Below are 17,405 nucleotides of genomic sequence, written 5' to 3'. Positions count from 1 at the left end.
TCAGTGGACCCTCTTTCAGAGGTCCCAGCAAGGTAGCTTGGTAAAGCCTCTGAACAAGTCTGCGGTAGTTTAACGTGGATATACCCTGTTTCTCAACCTTATTTGACACTGGACCTTGATTCTAGAACACCTAATAATATTCTGTGGCACAGGTTGAATGTTGACATGCTGGGGACCTGGCCTTAGACCATTACTCAAAGCTTTTCTGACTTACAAACAATCCCTAACACAAAATATTTATCTGGCTTCAGGGCAGAGCAATTAAGAACAACCTATTACAGAATCAGATAAAGAGTGCTGTCTGATTAAAAACCAAATGAACAGCTAAACATCCTGGCAGGAGTGGAAGGGATGTAAAACTTAACAAAGCATCCATGGAATTATTTTCAGACACTCAACAAATGTTATTGCATATGATCATGGCAGTTCACAAGAGTAGCAGTTAGTCCTTAAGAAAAGGTGACATCCTTGGTAAACTTAAGAGGGTAGGAAGACATTTATTAACAGAATTAAAAAGTTGGGTGTATAAAGACAAGATTCAATTATTGGGGAAATTTATCCCCTCACTGCACCAGACAAGAAAGACCCCGCTTATCCTCTCAGCTTCCTGCTGTCGTCTTTCCTATAGACACAGCTCAGAACAGCCTCCCAGACAAAGGAGTCAACCAACTCAAACAGACTGTTCCTGCTCCTAAGAATCTTGAGTTTTCTTTGACCCTAAACATTATTTTCTTAAGGAGGAAGGTCTTTCTAATGGGTAAATTTCAAGATACCAGGCCATAAATAAAAGTTTATCTTTCAGTTCACATCCACCTGTGAATCACATTTGGTATATGGACAAGAGACTTCATTAGAGTCTGTATCGTTGGCACCTCTCCTGTGGCATGAGGCTCGTTGATGGAGGTTGCTTAGCTAAGTCTCCCAATGTATAAAAATCCTCTCCATCAATTATGCGGTTTGTTTTTTTTGAGAGAGAGAACAATTCAAAGGATGTCTGAACTCTCCAGAGTAGAGATGGTCCTCATCTCTTCCGCTTTCCACTGCGTTGGACATATCGACTGTTCTCTTCAAATAACCATCTGCTCCATCCTTACTCATTGTATTTGGACAGTTTCAGTCTGGGGATGATGTTCATGGACTGCAGTTCCTGGAAGAGCAGCTTGCAGGCGTACGGGATGCGCAGGGAGGACACGTGGCAGGACGACTTGCAGAAGTGGCACCTGAAACCCAAGTCAGCTGCGTTAGAGGGACAGCAACAGGGGCGGAGGCAGCGTGAAGGAAGGGAAGATGCGCTCTGCACCATTCCACGACCATTCCATTGAGTTCACGCGTTTCCCAGTCCTCAGTGTTCATCCACACTATCAGATATGTATGTATGAAAGTGAAAGTGTGAGCCACTCGGTGGTGTCCGACTCTCTGTGACCCCATGGGCTGTAGCCCACCAGGCTCCTCTATCCATGAAATTCTCTGGGCAAGAATACTTGAGTGGGTTGCCATTTCCTTCTCCAAATATGTATGTATGCACCCCAGGAATAAAAAGAAGCATCCAAGGCAGGAAAAGAAAAAAACAAACCAAATACTACTCCTCCAGTTTTAAAAGCACGTACTTTCAATCAGTTGCTGCCACACTTCTAGACCTTTCTCTTTAAAATGCAAAATATCTGCCTATATAGTTGTTTTGAATGAGGCCTAGAAATCTGAACTATCTGAAAGTTACTCAGATTTAGTCTTTGTTGTTGAAAGAATTTCAAAACAATTTAGTCCCTATCCCTGTAGTTGAAAAGCTACCACTGCTCTATACAATTCTAGACAAGATGCTCAATTTGCTTTCTGTCACTGAAATGCTTGAAGTGTGATGGGCAAGAGAAGACTTTCATACAGGAAGGTGGTATCCAGTCAAATGCTACTTATTTTTCCAGTGCTCTTCAAGCATAGATATTTCCCTTAGTCCTGGAGGCCACTGCACTCACAATGCACTGATTCCTGTGTGTGTTCACGTATTCCCATTTTATCCTCACAACAGCACCCAGTCTGAGCCAACGTATCTGCTCTTTCAATTAGTTTTCTTTTCTCTTCCTTCAGGAAAAGCCAGTGAACTGAACCTAGATCTTAATCAATGGCTACAACGGAAGAAGGGTCCCAGAGGAGAAGCTGAATTATTCTCTTAGGTTTCAGACCAAAATAGGACCTCACCCTATATCTCAAGGGTCTGGGGTACCTGGGACAATAGATTTCTGGTATATATCCTAAAACTTAACAGGTAGAAGACTGGACCCTCCCAGGTAACAGGGTGCACAATGAATGTGGCAGGGACAGCAACCATGGCTTAGAAGAGTCAGTGCTGACTGGGGGCTGGAGGGAGACCCCTTAGTGATCGGCAGACCAGAGCAGTAAGACACCTGTGTTAGACATGTAGAGGTGTGTATCATTTCACTGAGCAACCACAAAAGTGGCACAAGAATGTTCACGGTCAAACTGGTTTTAACAGCATAAAGCTAGAACTCACATGTCCAATAAATTACTGGTTCTGTGATCACAGGACATTTATGCAGAAGAACCCTGTGCAGCCAGACCCAGATAAGTGAAATGTAAAGGTGTCCAGGACACAATGTGGAGTGAAAGAGCAGTCTACTCAACAGCCTGATTACATGGGCAGTTCTCAGACGGGTTTCAGGAAATGTATGAAGCTTCCAAAATCATCTGTAACCAGATTTTCTGGTGTATATAATTTTATTTTTATGCTATTATCAGAATCTCCAAGGGGTTCATGATTTAAAGTAAAAAAGGGCACAGACTATTTGGAGAAGGAAATGGCAACCCACTCCAGTATTCTTGCCTAGAGAATCCCATGGACAGAGGAGCCTGGTGGGCTACAGTCCATGAGTTGGACACGAGTTAGCAACTAAAGCACAGAATGACTGGCAAACAGAAATGTCCCCAAAGGGTCACTGAAATTAGTGGTCATCTGTGGGTGGCAGGAATTTGTATTGTCACAAACATGACAATCTATTTTTTCTATATATATGTATTTTTTATAACTGAATATAATAAAAATATTCAGGAGTCATTTTTGCCATCAGTAAAATAAAGCTTTATTAATTTTAGAAAAGCAAAGCATTAAGGCTGAGAATTTGAACGAGATGGTGGGTGACTATGCAGGTATGAACTTTCCAAGGAGAGGTGGAGGGAAAAAGGACAAGCCATGATAGACCCATGCCTGGGTCCCCACCAGGGGACCTGCAGAGACCTTAACAAGCACTGTGGAGATCTGATTCCATCAACACTAATAGTAGGAACATTATGGATGGCTTTTTCCTAAAAGACTACCTAAAGACCTCACTAATGTATTATAGTTTATGAATTATGTTTTTAAATGTGCTTGGGTTGATCTAATTTATTCAGGAATCATGTTCATGCTTTAATTAAACTGGAGAAATGGATTTAACTGGGGGAATGTCTTACTGATTCTCCTGACCAGTACATTACCCTGTGACTTCAATCCAAGCTCATCTGTTTAGTTTCCATATGTGCTGATTCATAATCCAGAAAGTCCACTAATCTCTATTAAATATTTCTCATCATTTAAGATGTTCCAGTGCACATATATACATGCATAAATATATACAGATAAAACATGCACATATATACAGATAAAATACACATAAATAAAAATATATAATGTTTTACCCTATTTCTGAAAGAGTTCCAAAGGAAGAGACTTGATCCAAACAACAAGAAAAGAAACTGATTTTTTAAGGCGAAGGCAGTGGAAGAAGGAGGCTGTGGCTCCACATGAGGAATGACTGTCCAGTAAAATATCCTCTACGAGCTAATTATCCGAATAGGGATTTTTTTTTCTCGGCAGTTTTCCTCTCTTTTGTGACTTACGCCCTCGTGTCTTCTGCAGAACAACAGTCTTGCTGTAAACATCCCCATAGCAATGCCTTACTAATGTGCAAATCACTGACAAAAGGCCAGTTTCAAGGTTCTGAACTGCTCTAATTACTCAGCCTCCATTGTGCTGTTCATTAAAGAGCGACTTCCTCCAACAAATGCCCGTGCTCCCTCCCACACAACCCTGCTCGCCTGATCAGGTAAGGACGGGAAAATGACAGCATCATTAGGCCCCTCTGCTAGGAAGCAGCGCAAGGAGGGTGCCAGACTCCCAGAGTGGGTGAAGATTTTATTTTTTTATGTTGGCAACAAGGGGTTGAATGGCCTGTAAGCAGGCCACTCAAAATCAGACCTATGGCATATCCATGTCTGTTTAATTACAGTAAAGACCCTTAAACTGTATAACCTGAGTTGTCCTCTTTCAAGGGATTTCAAATACAATACACATTGAACACATAAGCTTCAAAATCAGGCACTGCCATCAAACGATCAGCAGCAAAGGAGAAGAGAATTTAACAGAAGAACGAGGAGATCAACCACAGCTTGTGAGTTTCCCTGAGTATTTAGCGGAAGGTTTTCAAAGTATGTGAATGAAGCTCATCTACTGCTTCCGTTCTTTTCTGCTCTCTCTCTTCCCTGTCACACACACACTCTCTCTTTCTTCTTTGAGTGGGAAGCACAGGAGGGAATGTGGGGAGAATGGAGAAGAAAAGGAAACTCTGAAGTCTCATGATCCCTGTTCTTAATAAAATGATTCCTCTGTACCATCTGTTCAAAAAAAATTACTTTGAGATCCTTGTGCCAGAGGATGGCTGTCTACGAACCAGGAGGTAGGCCTTCTCCAGACAGCACATCTACTGATACCTTGATCTTGAACTTCCCTGCCTCCATATATGTGAGAAATACATGCTTGTAGTTTAAGCTTTAAAAAAAAAAAGATCCTCGCACCAAATTAGAAGACTTAACCATAGTGAAACTAGTTCCAGGCATCTCGCTATTACACATTTTGTGGTGTGTTACACAGCCAGAACAATAAAAAGCACACTCAATATGCATTTCAAAAGACAAGTAGACATCCCAGGATGGAAACACCCCCTCCCATGTCACTGACAGAGCAACGCCAGGCTTATGCTCAGAATACTGTCGCCTCCTCTCTGCCATCGTGTGGAAGGAACAAAGTGCAAACAGCCACCTCTTGTGTTGGGTTTTTAGTATGAAGCCATTTCTTCACAGATAAGAAGAAACAGATGACTCCTCAACTATTTTACACCAAAAAAAAAAAAAAAAAATCAAAATGATTGGCTAAAGGGTTTTGTCGTGTAACTAGCAAGGTATATACACTGTGTTCAAAGAAGTTCACTCATTCCAACTCTTGATTTGCTTTCATTCACCAAGAAACTGGCAGTGACAGATGGCAAAAAGTTGGGGCTCTTTCTGGAAGGAGGCTCTGAAGGGGGACTCAGTGGGGAAAGGGACTCTGGGAGGGCGGGTGAGGGAGTTGAGGCTATTTCCTGTCCCACAGCATTGGCCTTATACCTTGCTAGACCTCATCTCTGGCAGAAGAGTGAGTAAACACCAGGAAACTGCTGGCCCTCCTGCCTACAGGGGTATTTCAGGGCTCTGGATCACGACTAACCTAAGGAGAGCAGCTGCTCTTCAGTGGTAGAGTAGAACCAGTACAAGGAGGAAAACAAGCACAAACAAAAAATATGGAGTATCATCTTTTAACTGGCCTGTGTACTGAACTCGACACAGAAATTACAAAGTTTATGAACTATGCAATTTATCTATGAATAATCCTAAGCAATTATATTTTATTTAGCATCAGAAAGGTCCCAGGCTGGAGAAGCAGAGGTAGACGAGACAGAGTTAGAATGAGCTAGAAGACAAGCTCCCTATGAGCAGCCATTCATCTGATTCACACTATACCTCTGGGGCCTAGAACAGTGTCTGGCATGTAGCTGATTCTTACTCCATGTCTGTTGAGTGAAAAACTGAGATAGACGTGGTCTCTGACTTCAGGGAATTCACAGGCCAAATGTAAAGCAGAGAGGGTACAGACAAGGTCCCGGCTCTCTCACCAACTTGCTATAAGAGCTGGGGCAACATACCTGGTTCCTTGGGTTTGAGGTTAAACAAGGGCATTTGACACGGTCTTCTATTGAAGGATACTAGTTAAAATATGCTATAATTCTGAATCTGCTGGTATTTACAGATATTATAACAATAGTGTTATATAAGGTATTTATATAAGGTATTTATAACAATTTATAACAATAGTGTTATAAAAGGTACTTGAGATAACATTAAAAAGAAGACAAAGTCTCCTTGGGAGTTTAAACTGTAGAGGTCGTAGAGAGCAGAACACTGGGCAGACAAACTAAGCATGTACATACAGAATCCTGAATTCCAGAATGCCTGGATAGGGAAGGCTGGAGAATATGTGGGGACGATGCAGGGTGAAACACTGAGCTGTGATTTAAGAGGTGAGGGATGTGGTGCGAGAGACATGTGGTATCCACTTACCAGCCGGAGTACCCCAGAAGTCCGCACTGCCCACAGACATCAACCTCAAAGGCATCACTTGAAATCATTAGTCTCTCTAGTAAAAGCATACTGGCTCCATAGCCGATTAAACAGTCACGTTCCATTTCTCCAAGACGCAAACCACCATCGCGAGATCGACCTTCAGTGGGCTGCCTTTGGAACAAGTCAGACAAATGTGTTTGTACTAAACAAAGAGGCAGCGTCACATGCTGGCTAAAAGCACAAGGCTATAGAGCAGGGCTCACCTGGACTCAAACTGCTTCTATTTCCTAAAATTAATTTCCTATTGGTGTATAGTTGTGTTAGTTTCTGCTGTACAGCAAAGTGAATCCGCTATATATATACCTACATCCACTTTTTTTCGGATTTCCTTCCCAGTTAGGTCACCACAGATCACTGAACAGAGATCCTTGTGTGATACAGTAGGTTCTCATCAGTTATCTATTTCATACATGGTAGTGTATATATGTCAATCCCAATCTCCCAATTCATCCCACCCTCTCCTTCCTGCTGCTGCTAAGTCGCTTCAGTCGTGTCCAACTCTGTGCGACCCCACAGACGGCAGCCTACCAGGCTCCGCCATCCCTGGGATTCGCCAGGCAAGAATACTGGAGTGGGTTACCATTTCCTTCAATGCATGAAAGTGAAAAGTGAAAGTGAAGTCGCTCAGTCTTGTCTGACTCTTTGCAGACCCCATGGACTGCAGCCTACCAGGCTCCTCCATCCATGGGATTTTCCAGGCAAGAGTACTGGAGTGGGGTGCCGTTGCCTTCTCCATCTCCTTCCTTGGTATCCATAAATTTGTTCTCTACATCTATGACTCTGCTTCTGCTTTGTAAATAAGCCCATCTATACCACTTTCCTAGATTCCACACGTAAGTGATATTGTATGGTATTTGTCAAACTGCTTGTAGACAGTGACCAAAAGCACGCTGCTCAGCCTCTCAGTCTCATTTGTAAAAATGCATGTGAGACAACCTAGCCCAAAGAGCCTTCAATGAGAAGAGATGTAACCTGAGTGGCTGCTAATATTATTATTAGATGGAAATAATAATTACACAATCTTCTGTGATATAACAGTAAGTTAACATATAATCACATAAAATAGCACTGCTAGCATTACTATCACCATCACTATCATCATTATCAGCACAGTATAGTCCTTAAACCAGGGGAGAAAGTCTTTTGAGTATTTTCAAAGATGTCTCAGTTCTCTGTTATTTAAAAATAGAAAAACTTAACCTGGGTCCCCGATAGCTATTGCCAGGGCTCCAGAGAGGAGCTTTACTGTTAAGATATAAATTAAACATGGGAAGAAGCAAAGAGAGTTTTCTACAAAATTTGGAATAGATCAGTAATCCCCTGGAAGGATGGAGTTCCTGAGCCACATGGGAGGTTCCCCAGAGACTGGGAAGGTTCTGTGTGTCCCACTCAGGCTGTTCCTTCTTGTATGAGAACTGGCCCCCTACTGGCCCCCTAAATGGACTCCCTGTGGTTTACGTATCTGCTGGGGTTGAGAACACTTTAAAAGGTTAGGGACCCAAGTCCCAACTGGTGCAGGATAAATGTCTTTGTTAGGAGACTACTGGCAAGACCTTCCATGGGTTTGCTTACCTATGAATTGATTTTCAATTGGTGGCTATTTTCTCATGTTAATCAGACATGTGATTTTTGTTGATGCCTACCTAACACCCTAAATTCTGACATCTGCCTACTGCTACATCCGAGAAATGCAATGTAGACTTGACTACATTACAAACGCTCTTCTCTTACCTGGTGAGGACGGCTCGCGGCCCCCGAGCCCGGGCGTGCATCTTATCAAGCACCATGTGTTTCAGTTTCTGATAGTACACAGGGCCAAAATAGATGTATGCTTCCAAGGGCTCACTGCAAGAAAGGTCAGAGTTTCAGGTTAAGGAACTAAGTTTGGGATAACAAGAGACAACCTTTTTTAGGACTCATCACTGGCAGGTCCTAATCTGTTTTTTGAATGAGTTTATGACTGAATGAATGGGCAAGAGAGTGACTTTCAGACTGCAGAAAACAAAATGCTAGAATTGAAAATATAAAAGTACCACAGATACAATAAAAGATATACTGTTCAATTAGAAATAAAAATTTATGAGTACTGTGTGCATGTATCTTTTCAAATTAGTGTTTTTGGTTGTTTTGGATATACAACCTGGAATGGAATTCCTGAGTCATATGGTAGTTTTTATTTTTTGCTTTTTCAGAAATCTCCATACTGTTTTTACAGTGGCTGTACAAATTTACATTCCCACCAATGGTGTACAAGGGCTCCCTTTTCTCCACATCCTCTCCAACATTTGTTATTTTTGTTCTTTTTGATGACAGCCATTCTGACAGGTGTGAGGTGGTATCTCATTGTGGTTTTGATCTGCATTTGCCAATAACTAGCAATGCTGAGTATCTTTTCATGTGCCTATTGGCCATCTGCATGTCCTCCTTGGAGAAAGTCTATTCAGTTCTTCTATCCAGTTTTTAATTAGGTTTTTGTTTTTTTAATGTTGAGCCATATGAGCTGTTTTTATGTATTGGATATTAACCCCGTCCACTTATCAGCCTTATCATTTGCAAATATCTTCTCCCATTCATTAGATTATCTTTTTGTTTTATTGATGTTTCTTTGGCTGTGCAAAAGCTTTTCAGTTTAATTAGGTCCCATTTGCTTATTTTTGGTTTTGTAGCCTTTGCTTTAGGAGATGGATTAAAAAAAATATTGCTGCAATTTATGTCAAAGAGTATTCTGCCTACGTTTTTCTCTTGAAGTTTTATAGTATCTAGTCCTGCATTTAAGTCTTGCATCCATTTTAAGTTTGTTTTTGTATATGGTATTAGAGTTTGTTCTAATTTCATTCTTTTACAAGTAGCTGTCCAGTTTTCCCAGCACCACTTATTGAAAAGACTGTCTTTTCTCCACTGTATATTCTTGCCTCCTTTGTCACAGATTAATTAACCATAGTGTGTGGGCTTATTTCTGGGATTTCTATCCTGTTCCATTGATCTTTTTGTTTTTATGCCAGTACCACACTGTTTTGATTACTATAGCTTTGTAGTACAGTCTGAAGTTAGGAAGAGTGATTCCTCCAGCTCTACTCTTCTTTCTCAAGATTGTTTTGGGTCTTTGGGGTCTTCTGTGCTTCTATACAACATTTTAAAACTATTTACAATCACAAGGTATGGAAGCAATCTAAGTGTCCATCAACAGATGAGTGGATAAAGATGTGGCATATCTATCTGATGAAACACTACTCAGGCATAAAGAAGAATGACATTTTTCCATTTGCAGCAACACAGGTGTACTTGCAGGGCCTTGTGCTACGTGAAAAAGCCAGAGAAAGTCTAATACCAGATGATATCACTTATACGTGGAATCTAAAAATTATAGCAAATTAGTAAATAAAACAAAAAAGAACCAGACTCATAAAGAACAAACTATTGGTTACCAGTGGGGAGAGGGAAGAGAGAGGGGCAGTATAGGGGTAGGAGAAAAAGGGTTATTATGGGATTATATGAAACCATGTTGGTTTTAGAAAAGGCAGAGGAACCAGAGATCCAATTGCCAACATCTGCTGGGTCATCGAAAAAGCTAGAGAGTTCCAGAAAAACATCTATTTCTGCTTTATTGACTATGCCAAAGCCTTTGACTGTGTGGATCACAAGGAACTGTGGAAAATTCTGAAAGAGATGGGAATACAGACCACCTGACCTGCCTCTTGAGAAACCTATATGCAGGTCAGGAAGCAAAAGTTAGAACTGGACATGGAACAACAGACTGGTTCCAAATAGGAAAAGGAGTACGTCAAGGCTATATATTGTCACCCTGCTTATTTAACTTCTATGCAGAATACATCATGAGAAACACTGGGCTGGGTAAGCATAAGATGGAATCAAGATTGCCGGGAGAAGTATCAACAACCTCAGATATGCAGATGACACCACCCTTACGGGAGAAAGTGAAGAGGAACTAAAAAGCCTCTTGATGAACATGAAAGATGAGAGTGAAAAAGCTGGCTTAAACCTCAACATTAAGGAAACAAAGATCATGGCATCTGGTCCCATCACTTCATGGGAAATAGATGGGGAAACAGTGGAAACAGTGTCAGACTTAATTTTTTTGGGCTCCAAAATCACTGCAGATGGTGACTGCAGCCATGAAATTAAAAGATGCTTACTCCTTGGAAGAAAAGTTATGACCAACCTAGATAGCATATTCAAAAGCAGAGACATTGCTTTGCCAACAAAGGTCTGTCTAGTCAAGGCTATGGTTTTTCCAGTGGTCATGTATGGATGTGAGAGTTGGACTGTGGAGAAAGCGGAGCACTGAAGAATTGATGCTTTGAAGTGTGGTGCTGGAGAAGACTCTTGAGAGTCCCTTGGACTGCAGGGAGATCCAACCAATCCATTCTGAAGGAAATCAACCCTGGGATTTCTTTGGAAGGACTGATGTTGAAGCTGAAACTCCAGAACTTTGGCCACCTCATGTGAAGAGTTGACTCATTGGAAAAGACTCTGATGCTGGGAGGGATTGAGGGCAGGAGGAGAAGGGGACGACAGAGGATGAGATGGCTGGACGGCATCACCGACTCGATGGACGTGAATCTGAGTAAACTCCGGGAGATGGTGATGGACCGGGAGGCTTGGCGTGCTGTGATTCATGGGGTCGCAAAGAGTCGGACACGACTAAGCGACTGAACTGACTGATGAAACCATGTGTGAAACTTTTGAAAATCATAAAGCACTGTAAAATTAAAAGAGCCTTCCATTCAATTGAAAATAATAGTGAAAAAATGTAAACAGGTTGTGAAAGAGTGTATATAGGACAACCCCTCTCTCACCGTTGCCACCCTCATCAAGTCACCCTCCTTTCTGGCCTGGACCACTGCAGACAATCCTCTGATCTGTCTCTCTGCTCCTACTCTTGTCTCTTAAGAACCTATTCTTTTCAGAGTAAGTCAGAATGGTTCCTCCTAAAACAGAGCTCACAGCAGGTTCTCCTTCTGCTCTAAATTCCCAGTGGTCTCCCATTACATTCAGAATCTGTATCACCCAGATTCTGTGTATCATGGCCACAAGGTCTAACACAAGCTGGTTCCTGTCCACCTGACTCATTTTCTATTCCCTCTCCCCACCACGCAACTCTGCTTCAGCAACACTGGCTTCTTCACTGCTCCTCAAATGTAGCATGCCAGTCTGCTTCAGGGCCTTGGCACTCACTGTCCCCTCTGCCTGAAACACTCTTTCAGCAGGCATTCATGTGGCTCTGTCAAATACGCCACCTCTTCAGAGAGATGCACCCTGATGGGGTCCCCCTCGCACCCCAGCGTCACAGTGCCAGTGCACTGTCTCAGCTCTCACTTAGGTTATATTTTGTTCAGAGTATTTGTCACTGTTTGGTATTAAAATACACATTTGTTATTTCTCGATTATTGCCTCTTTTCCCCAGGAGAAGTAAACTCTGCAGGATAAACACTTCATCTCCTTGTCACTGTGGTCCCTGCACTAATGACTCTGCCTGGCACACAACTGGTACTTGGTCAATAGCTGTCACATAGCTGACTCATGAGCCTTTAGAAAAGGTGTACTAAAAGTTTCAAAAGAGAGTGAATATTTAAATGCTTTGGCAATAGAAAGCTTTTTTCTTCAGTTTGGAGCAAGAGCAGCCATAAAGATGCCTTTAAAAACATGTTTAACTGCCCCAGAACTTCTTCCTCAAAAGAAAGGAAGCATCTAGTATGCGCCATCTAACTCATGACTTCATCCATAACTCAGTCCACAGAGGGAGAGACTGTCTTCCCTATGTTTAAGATGAAGAAATGGGCATAGAGGGCTAAATAAGAGCTGGTGAGTGGTACAGTGACTCAAATCCAGAGCTTTCCCTACTAAGTAAATTTTGGGCCACAGCCTGATGCAAGAGTGGAAAGACAAAGAAAGCAACAGACACAGCAGAGAGGACACAAAAGCACCTGCCCTTGCTTGCGTGGTACACATCTTACAATGCTTTCAGCATCACTAGCAAAGACTTTTGCATCTATCAAGCCATTCTGCTGGCTTAAGTACAGCCAGATTCTTGAAGACACAGTAGAGTGAAAGGCTCAATGGACAGGGTGTCAGGAGACACTATTCTCATCCTAGGCCTGTCACAAAGTAATTGCATGATCTCTCTATCTCAGTTTTCTTAGTTGTACAAGAGGGTCACACTGACCCCCTTTCTTTCCAGATTTTAATAATAAATGATTCTATTTCTACATAGTATGGCTCTTCATGGTAGAATTTCTGGAACTCTGGCACCTAATGCCATTCTATCATTAACTGAATAAAGCCATATGCAATTTTTCCTCCTAACTATGCTCAGAAATGTGACAAGAGATGAAAGCTGGTGGGTGAATATGTTTCTAAGTCCTGTGTGGAACCTAACAAGCTAAAACAGTGTTTTGCAAACTTTGCCACTGAGATGAATGGCTTGGCTGGAGGCACTGGAGAAGGTGGTGTAGACACAGTCTACAGTTTTGTTCACAGGAAGCAGAGCACAACCCATTCAAATCTTCCAGTAAAATTATGTTCAGGAGGTCTGCCAAATTGAGTCACCAGTTCTGCACACCTTCTGGTCAACTACTGCATTATTTCTGGATGAGGAGCAAAGAGTAAAATGATCAGTTGAGCAACGACAACTTTTCTTTTGAAATGGACCTTAGCTATTTCACTGAATCATTTTTGAAACGGACCATCACTCTTTTCCTGTAATGTGATTTTCTATAATAGCTCAACCATGATACACCTAAAGAAATTCACATTACTACAGTCTGGGTCGATCATCTGAGAAAGTAATCTATATCTTTTAATGTCTAGTAACAAATCTCAATGGTCAGATGCACAGGTCAGGGACCATGTCTATTCTGTTCATTGTTATATACTTAGGTGTTTAACACGCTGTTGGTGAATGAATGTGCAAACGTTAGGCCTCAGGCTATCTGTCAGAGCACAAAAATACCTGAAATTCATCATAGAAGTACAGAGAAAGGCCAACAGTTAAGAGATTTTGTATTATACACAATTGATGTGTTCTTTAAAAGTTGTGTAGTAATCCTAGTAAATAAGATCTTTTCTACTTTTTAAATGAGAACCTCCTCAGCATTCCTGAATTTATCAGTTTTCTAATGAAAAACCATTTATTTATTTGTTTACATTTTTGGCTGTGCTGGATCTGTGCGGCTATGCAGGCTTTTCCCTAGTGCAGCAAGCAGGCAGGGCTATTCTTTCCTGCAGCGGGCAGGCTTCTCTTGTTGCAGAGCACAGGCTCTACGTGAGCAGGCTTCAGTGAATGTGGCGCGTGGGCTCAGCAGCTGCGGCTTCCGGGACCTCGAGCACGGGCTCAATAGCTGCAGCACGCGCGGGCTTAGTTGCTCCGAGGCATGTGGGATCTTCCCTGATCTGGGATCAAATCTGTGTCTCTTGCATTGGCAGGCAAATTCTTTACCACTGAGCCACCCAGGAAGCCCTAGTTTTCCAAATTCGGACTTTTCCTCTCTCCGCTCCCCCAGTTTACCTGGGATAAAATTCACATACAGCATCAGGAACAGTATACAGAGTGCTGATGTGAGGCACACATGCTGCAAAGTCATGCATGACCACCAGAGCTGAGCTGCCACATCCACCACCAGCCTGGATTGTCTTGTTTCAGATTTCTTAAAAAAGTCCAGCTGTATATTTTAAGGGCTCTTAAGTCTTATCAGACTTTTACTTTAATAAAATCATACTTTTCCTTTAAGATGTCTAAACACACACTCACCCTGTGATGCCAGATGTAACGTAGTCTTTCCCTAAGTAGTTATAACCGTGGCGGACGAGGTCCTCACACACATCCTTCACTTTACTGCCTCCAAATGCGGTGCCGTAGTGGAATCTGCCATCTAACACGCCGGCCTTGCCTGCCAACAGCTCGATTAGCTTTCCCACCTGCGTGATGTAAAAAGATTTAAGTAAGCATCTTCCTGTGGTGCAGGAATTCTGTTGGTTTATTTAGCTCTGGCCTTACTTCCCCCCAAAGATTATGAGACTATTACTCTTAATAAGAGTGACAAATTAAGAGCAGCAAATATTTACCCTCTCTTACTGTGACCTAAGTTTATGCCTCCAAAACCCCAATGGGATAGATACTATTATCTCCCTGTTTGCACACAAGGAAACTGAAGAACAAGGGGTTAAGTGACTTTGAAGTCCCAAGGCTGGTCAGTAGTGGAGCCAGGCTGACCAATGACAACCACGGAGAGGCAGATGCATTAGGTTTGACATGACGGAGTCTTTTGCTGGGGAGTAACTTCATCACTCCGAAGACTGCTATTGAAGAACAGCCCAGACCTCTCCGCCTCCCCTTGTTAGATCAGCCCACCTGGTCAGGAACCTATTTTTGCTCAAAGGGCCCTTTCTAAAAATCAATTTCAGGGTCCCGTCTCCTCCAACTGCCTTGCCCTCTTCCTTAAAAGCAGCATCTCTGAAAAACGGACTGACCGTCATTCGAGATGGGAAGCCATGGGGATTCATGATGATGTCCGGACAAATGCCAGAGTCACAGAATGGCATGTCTTCCTGAGGGACGATCAAGCCGCAGACACCTAGGGGAGAGAAGATTTTGGGCCGCATACAGCCAGTCGGCAGGAAGGAAGAGCACAGAACTGAACCGGGATCTCCTCATTGCCATTTCTATCTCTGCTGCTCTCAAACCTTCTCCGTGGTCTCTATCAGGAGTTAACAAAAGCAATTTCCAAACGCCCTGCTAGACAAACGGTTCGAAACAACTGTCCTGGCGGGAAGGCCCTGCAGCCTGCGGACTGGCCTGCTGGCGCAACACACAGCGTGCCATCGGCTGCCAGCCCAGCCTCTCCAGCTATGGAGAGGGGAGAGCAGTCCTGGCCCCGTCAGGAGCCCTGAAGCTGCAGGTCAGCAGCGGCCTCGCTCTGCGTCACCCAGCTTCTGATGTGCCGTACCCAGGTCCCAGGAATGCGAGTTCTCTGACCACCAAACACAGAGAGCTGACTGAGCGAGGGGTGTGTTTAAATTGTGGTTTTGAAACCTTGGACAAGGAGTACTTGTGCGTGGCCGATGTGCTGACGGGTCTACCCACTGGCTGCTGAGCCCTTGGCTTGGGGGGCCAGTTTCTGCCCCAGCTCCCCTGGCTTTCCCTAAGCTGCCCTAAGGAATTGTAATTCCTATAGTTGACAGCGCATCAGAAAAGGGACCTCAGATTGAAGTGTGAAGTTGAACAAGAAAATTAAATGCCAAATTATTCTTGGAAGAAAAGGCTAGAGTTCGACATGAAATTCTAAGCATGAAAACAAAACAAAACCCCACCCACTCTCTGCGCTCTACTGATAGTCTCTTAAATTGGTTGTACTTTATTACTCCCTAAATATTATTCTAACCTGTAGAATTAAAAATCTAACTTATAAAATCTTACCACTTAAATAATTTTAAATTCCTCTGACTTCTTTGTTGATAGGAGGAATACAAGAGTACAATTTAGATTGCTAACCACAATCTACAAAATTCAGAATTAGAAAGCTAGTGTACAATGGCATTGGAGCAAGAAAAAAAATGCTTTTTAAAATTTTTTATTTTACTTTACAATACTGTATTGGTTTTGCCATACACTGACATGAATCTGCCACAGGTGTGCTTTAATATTTCAAAATAGGAAATTTATTTTCCTTTGTACATGAAGCTATCAACCATCTGCATCTATTAAAAAGAAACTGTCCTCAAAGAAACGTTTCTTTCCTCAGTTTGGTTTCTACATAACTACTCAAACTATTTCAAAAGAGATTTTTTTTGGCGACGTGTTATAAACACTAAGACCTGAAGTATAAAGAAAAAGAGCACCATTTATCTATTTGACATCAGTTATCAATACTCAGATTTCGAGTCACTGCCAACAATAATGGTAATTAGGTTTATAAAGCTGAATTCTAGAGCATGTAGGTACTTTACTTGGCTTTTTGGTTGAAACTGTATTGTTTATCATAAAGAACATATGCTTTCCTACATCAAGCATAGAAACAGTCAGATCACTTGACTGCAAATTCAGCTACAATGTGTTAGAATTTAAATCAAGCAGAGTCTGTGACTCTCTTTTCTTCTCTCCAAAAATCCATCTTGTCTACACTGAAATTATCCGACAAAACACTGGGGCTACTGGGAAATCTACTCTGAAAGAGATCAAATTGTAAATCTAGGTGCAACCGACAACAACATTGTTTAGCAGTGAACAAAATGTTAAAAACAGCAATTCCTGCAGAGGCCAGTCCCAGGATGTGCTTGGGTGAGAATGTCACTTTGGCTGGTGAGGAGGTGAAGGGCTGGCTACATCCCTTAAAAGCAAAACTGAAGAAAAGCTTCAGCACCCCCTTCCGCAGCAGTTCACAGGGGGATGCTGGCGTCGGCTCTAGGGGAAGCTGCCTGTTCGCCCGGTAGGAGAAGGTGGGAGTGAGGAGCAGGAGGTGCAGGAACCCCGGTGGAAGCTGGACACACTCAGATTGGTGGAGGGTAAAGAAAGACATGATTTGCATTCTGTATTCCCAGTCTTAGTGGACACGTTTTATCAAGCAAATTTAACTTCATTTTGTGATTAAAATGAAAGCAGTGCTCCCCGCCCTTAAATCTGAATCTCCAACAACTCTGCTTGAGATCTGATTAATATTTGGTAGAGAACTTCCTTTCTTGGGAAGTTAATTTTCTTACCAGCCCTTTTCTGACATTGCAATTTTAAAAAGTACTGGTTATATAAGTCACTTACAGATTTTTTTTTTTTTTTCATTCCATAATAGGAACTGCTGGGGCCACATCTGAATCAAGGGCACCTGTAAGCCAAAAATTAAATCTTCGCTAACTTAAAATTACTTTAGGCTCTGAAAACCCTTTTATATGCCAAGATGGTTCCCATAGCAGAC

General features: G+C 42.3%; 1 protein-coding gene across 2 annotated transcripts in view; it reads right to left on the bottom strand.

The window, feature by feature from the left end:
* Positions 1–472: 472 nt before the first annotated feature.
* The window catches only part of POLR3B (RNA polymerase III subunit B), a 115,771-nt gene continuing 98,838 nt past the window's right edge, over positions 473–17,405 (bottom strand). The window contains exons 24-28 of one of the 2 annotated variants that reach the window (XM_004006694.5): positions 14,971–15,074; positions 14,252–14,418; positions 8,215–8,328; positions 6,421–6,594; positions 473–1,220 (exon numbers count right to left, since the gene is read on the bottom strand). In XM_004006694.5, the coding sequence (XP_004006743.1) occupies positions 1,091–1,220; positions 6,421–6,594; positions 8,215–8,328; positions 14,252–14,418; positions 14,971–15,074 (689 nt within the window). In that variant the 3' untranslated portion in view covers positions 473–1,090. Of the gene's footprint in view, positions 1,221–6,420; positions 6,595–8,214; positions 8,329–14,251; positions 14,419–14,970; positions 15,075–15,107; positions 17,316–17,405 lie in introns of those variants that run through there. The other variant, XM_042247168.2, reaches the window with a different exon arrangement.

Source organism: Ovis aries, chromosome 3 (assembly GCF_016772045.2).
Source record: "Ovis aries strain OAR_USU_Benz2616 breed Rambouillet chromosome 3, ARS-UI_Ramb_v3.0, whole genome shotgun sequence".
NCBI classification, from domain to species: Eukaryota; Metazoa; Chordata; class Mammalia; order Artiodactyla; family Bovidae; genus Ovis; species Ovis aries.
This window is presented reverse-complemented; position numbering and strand designations above follow the sequence as displayed.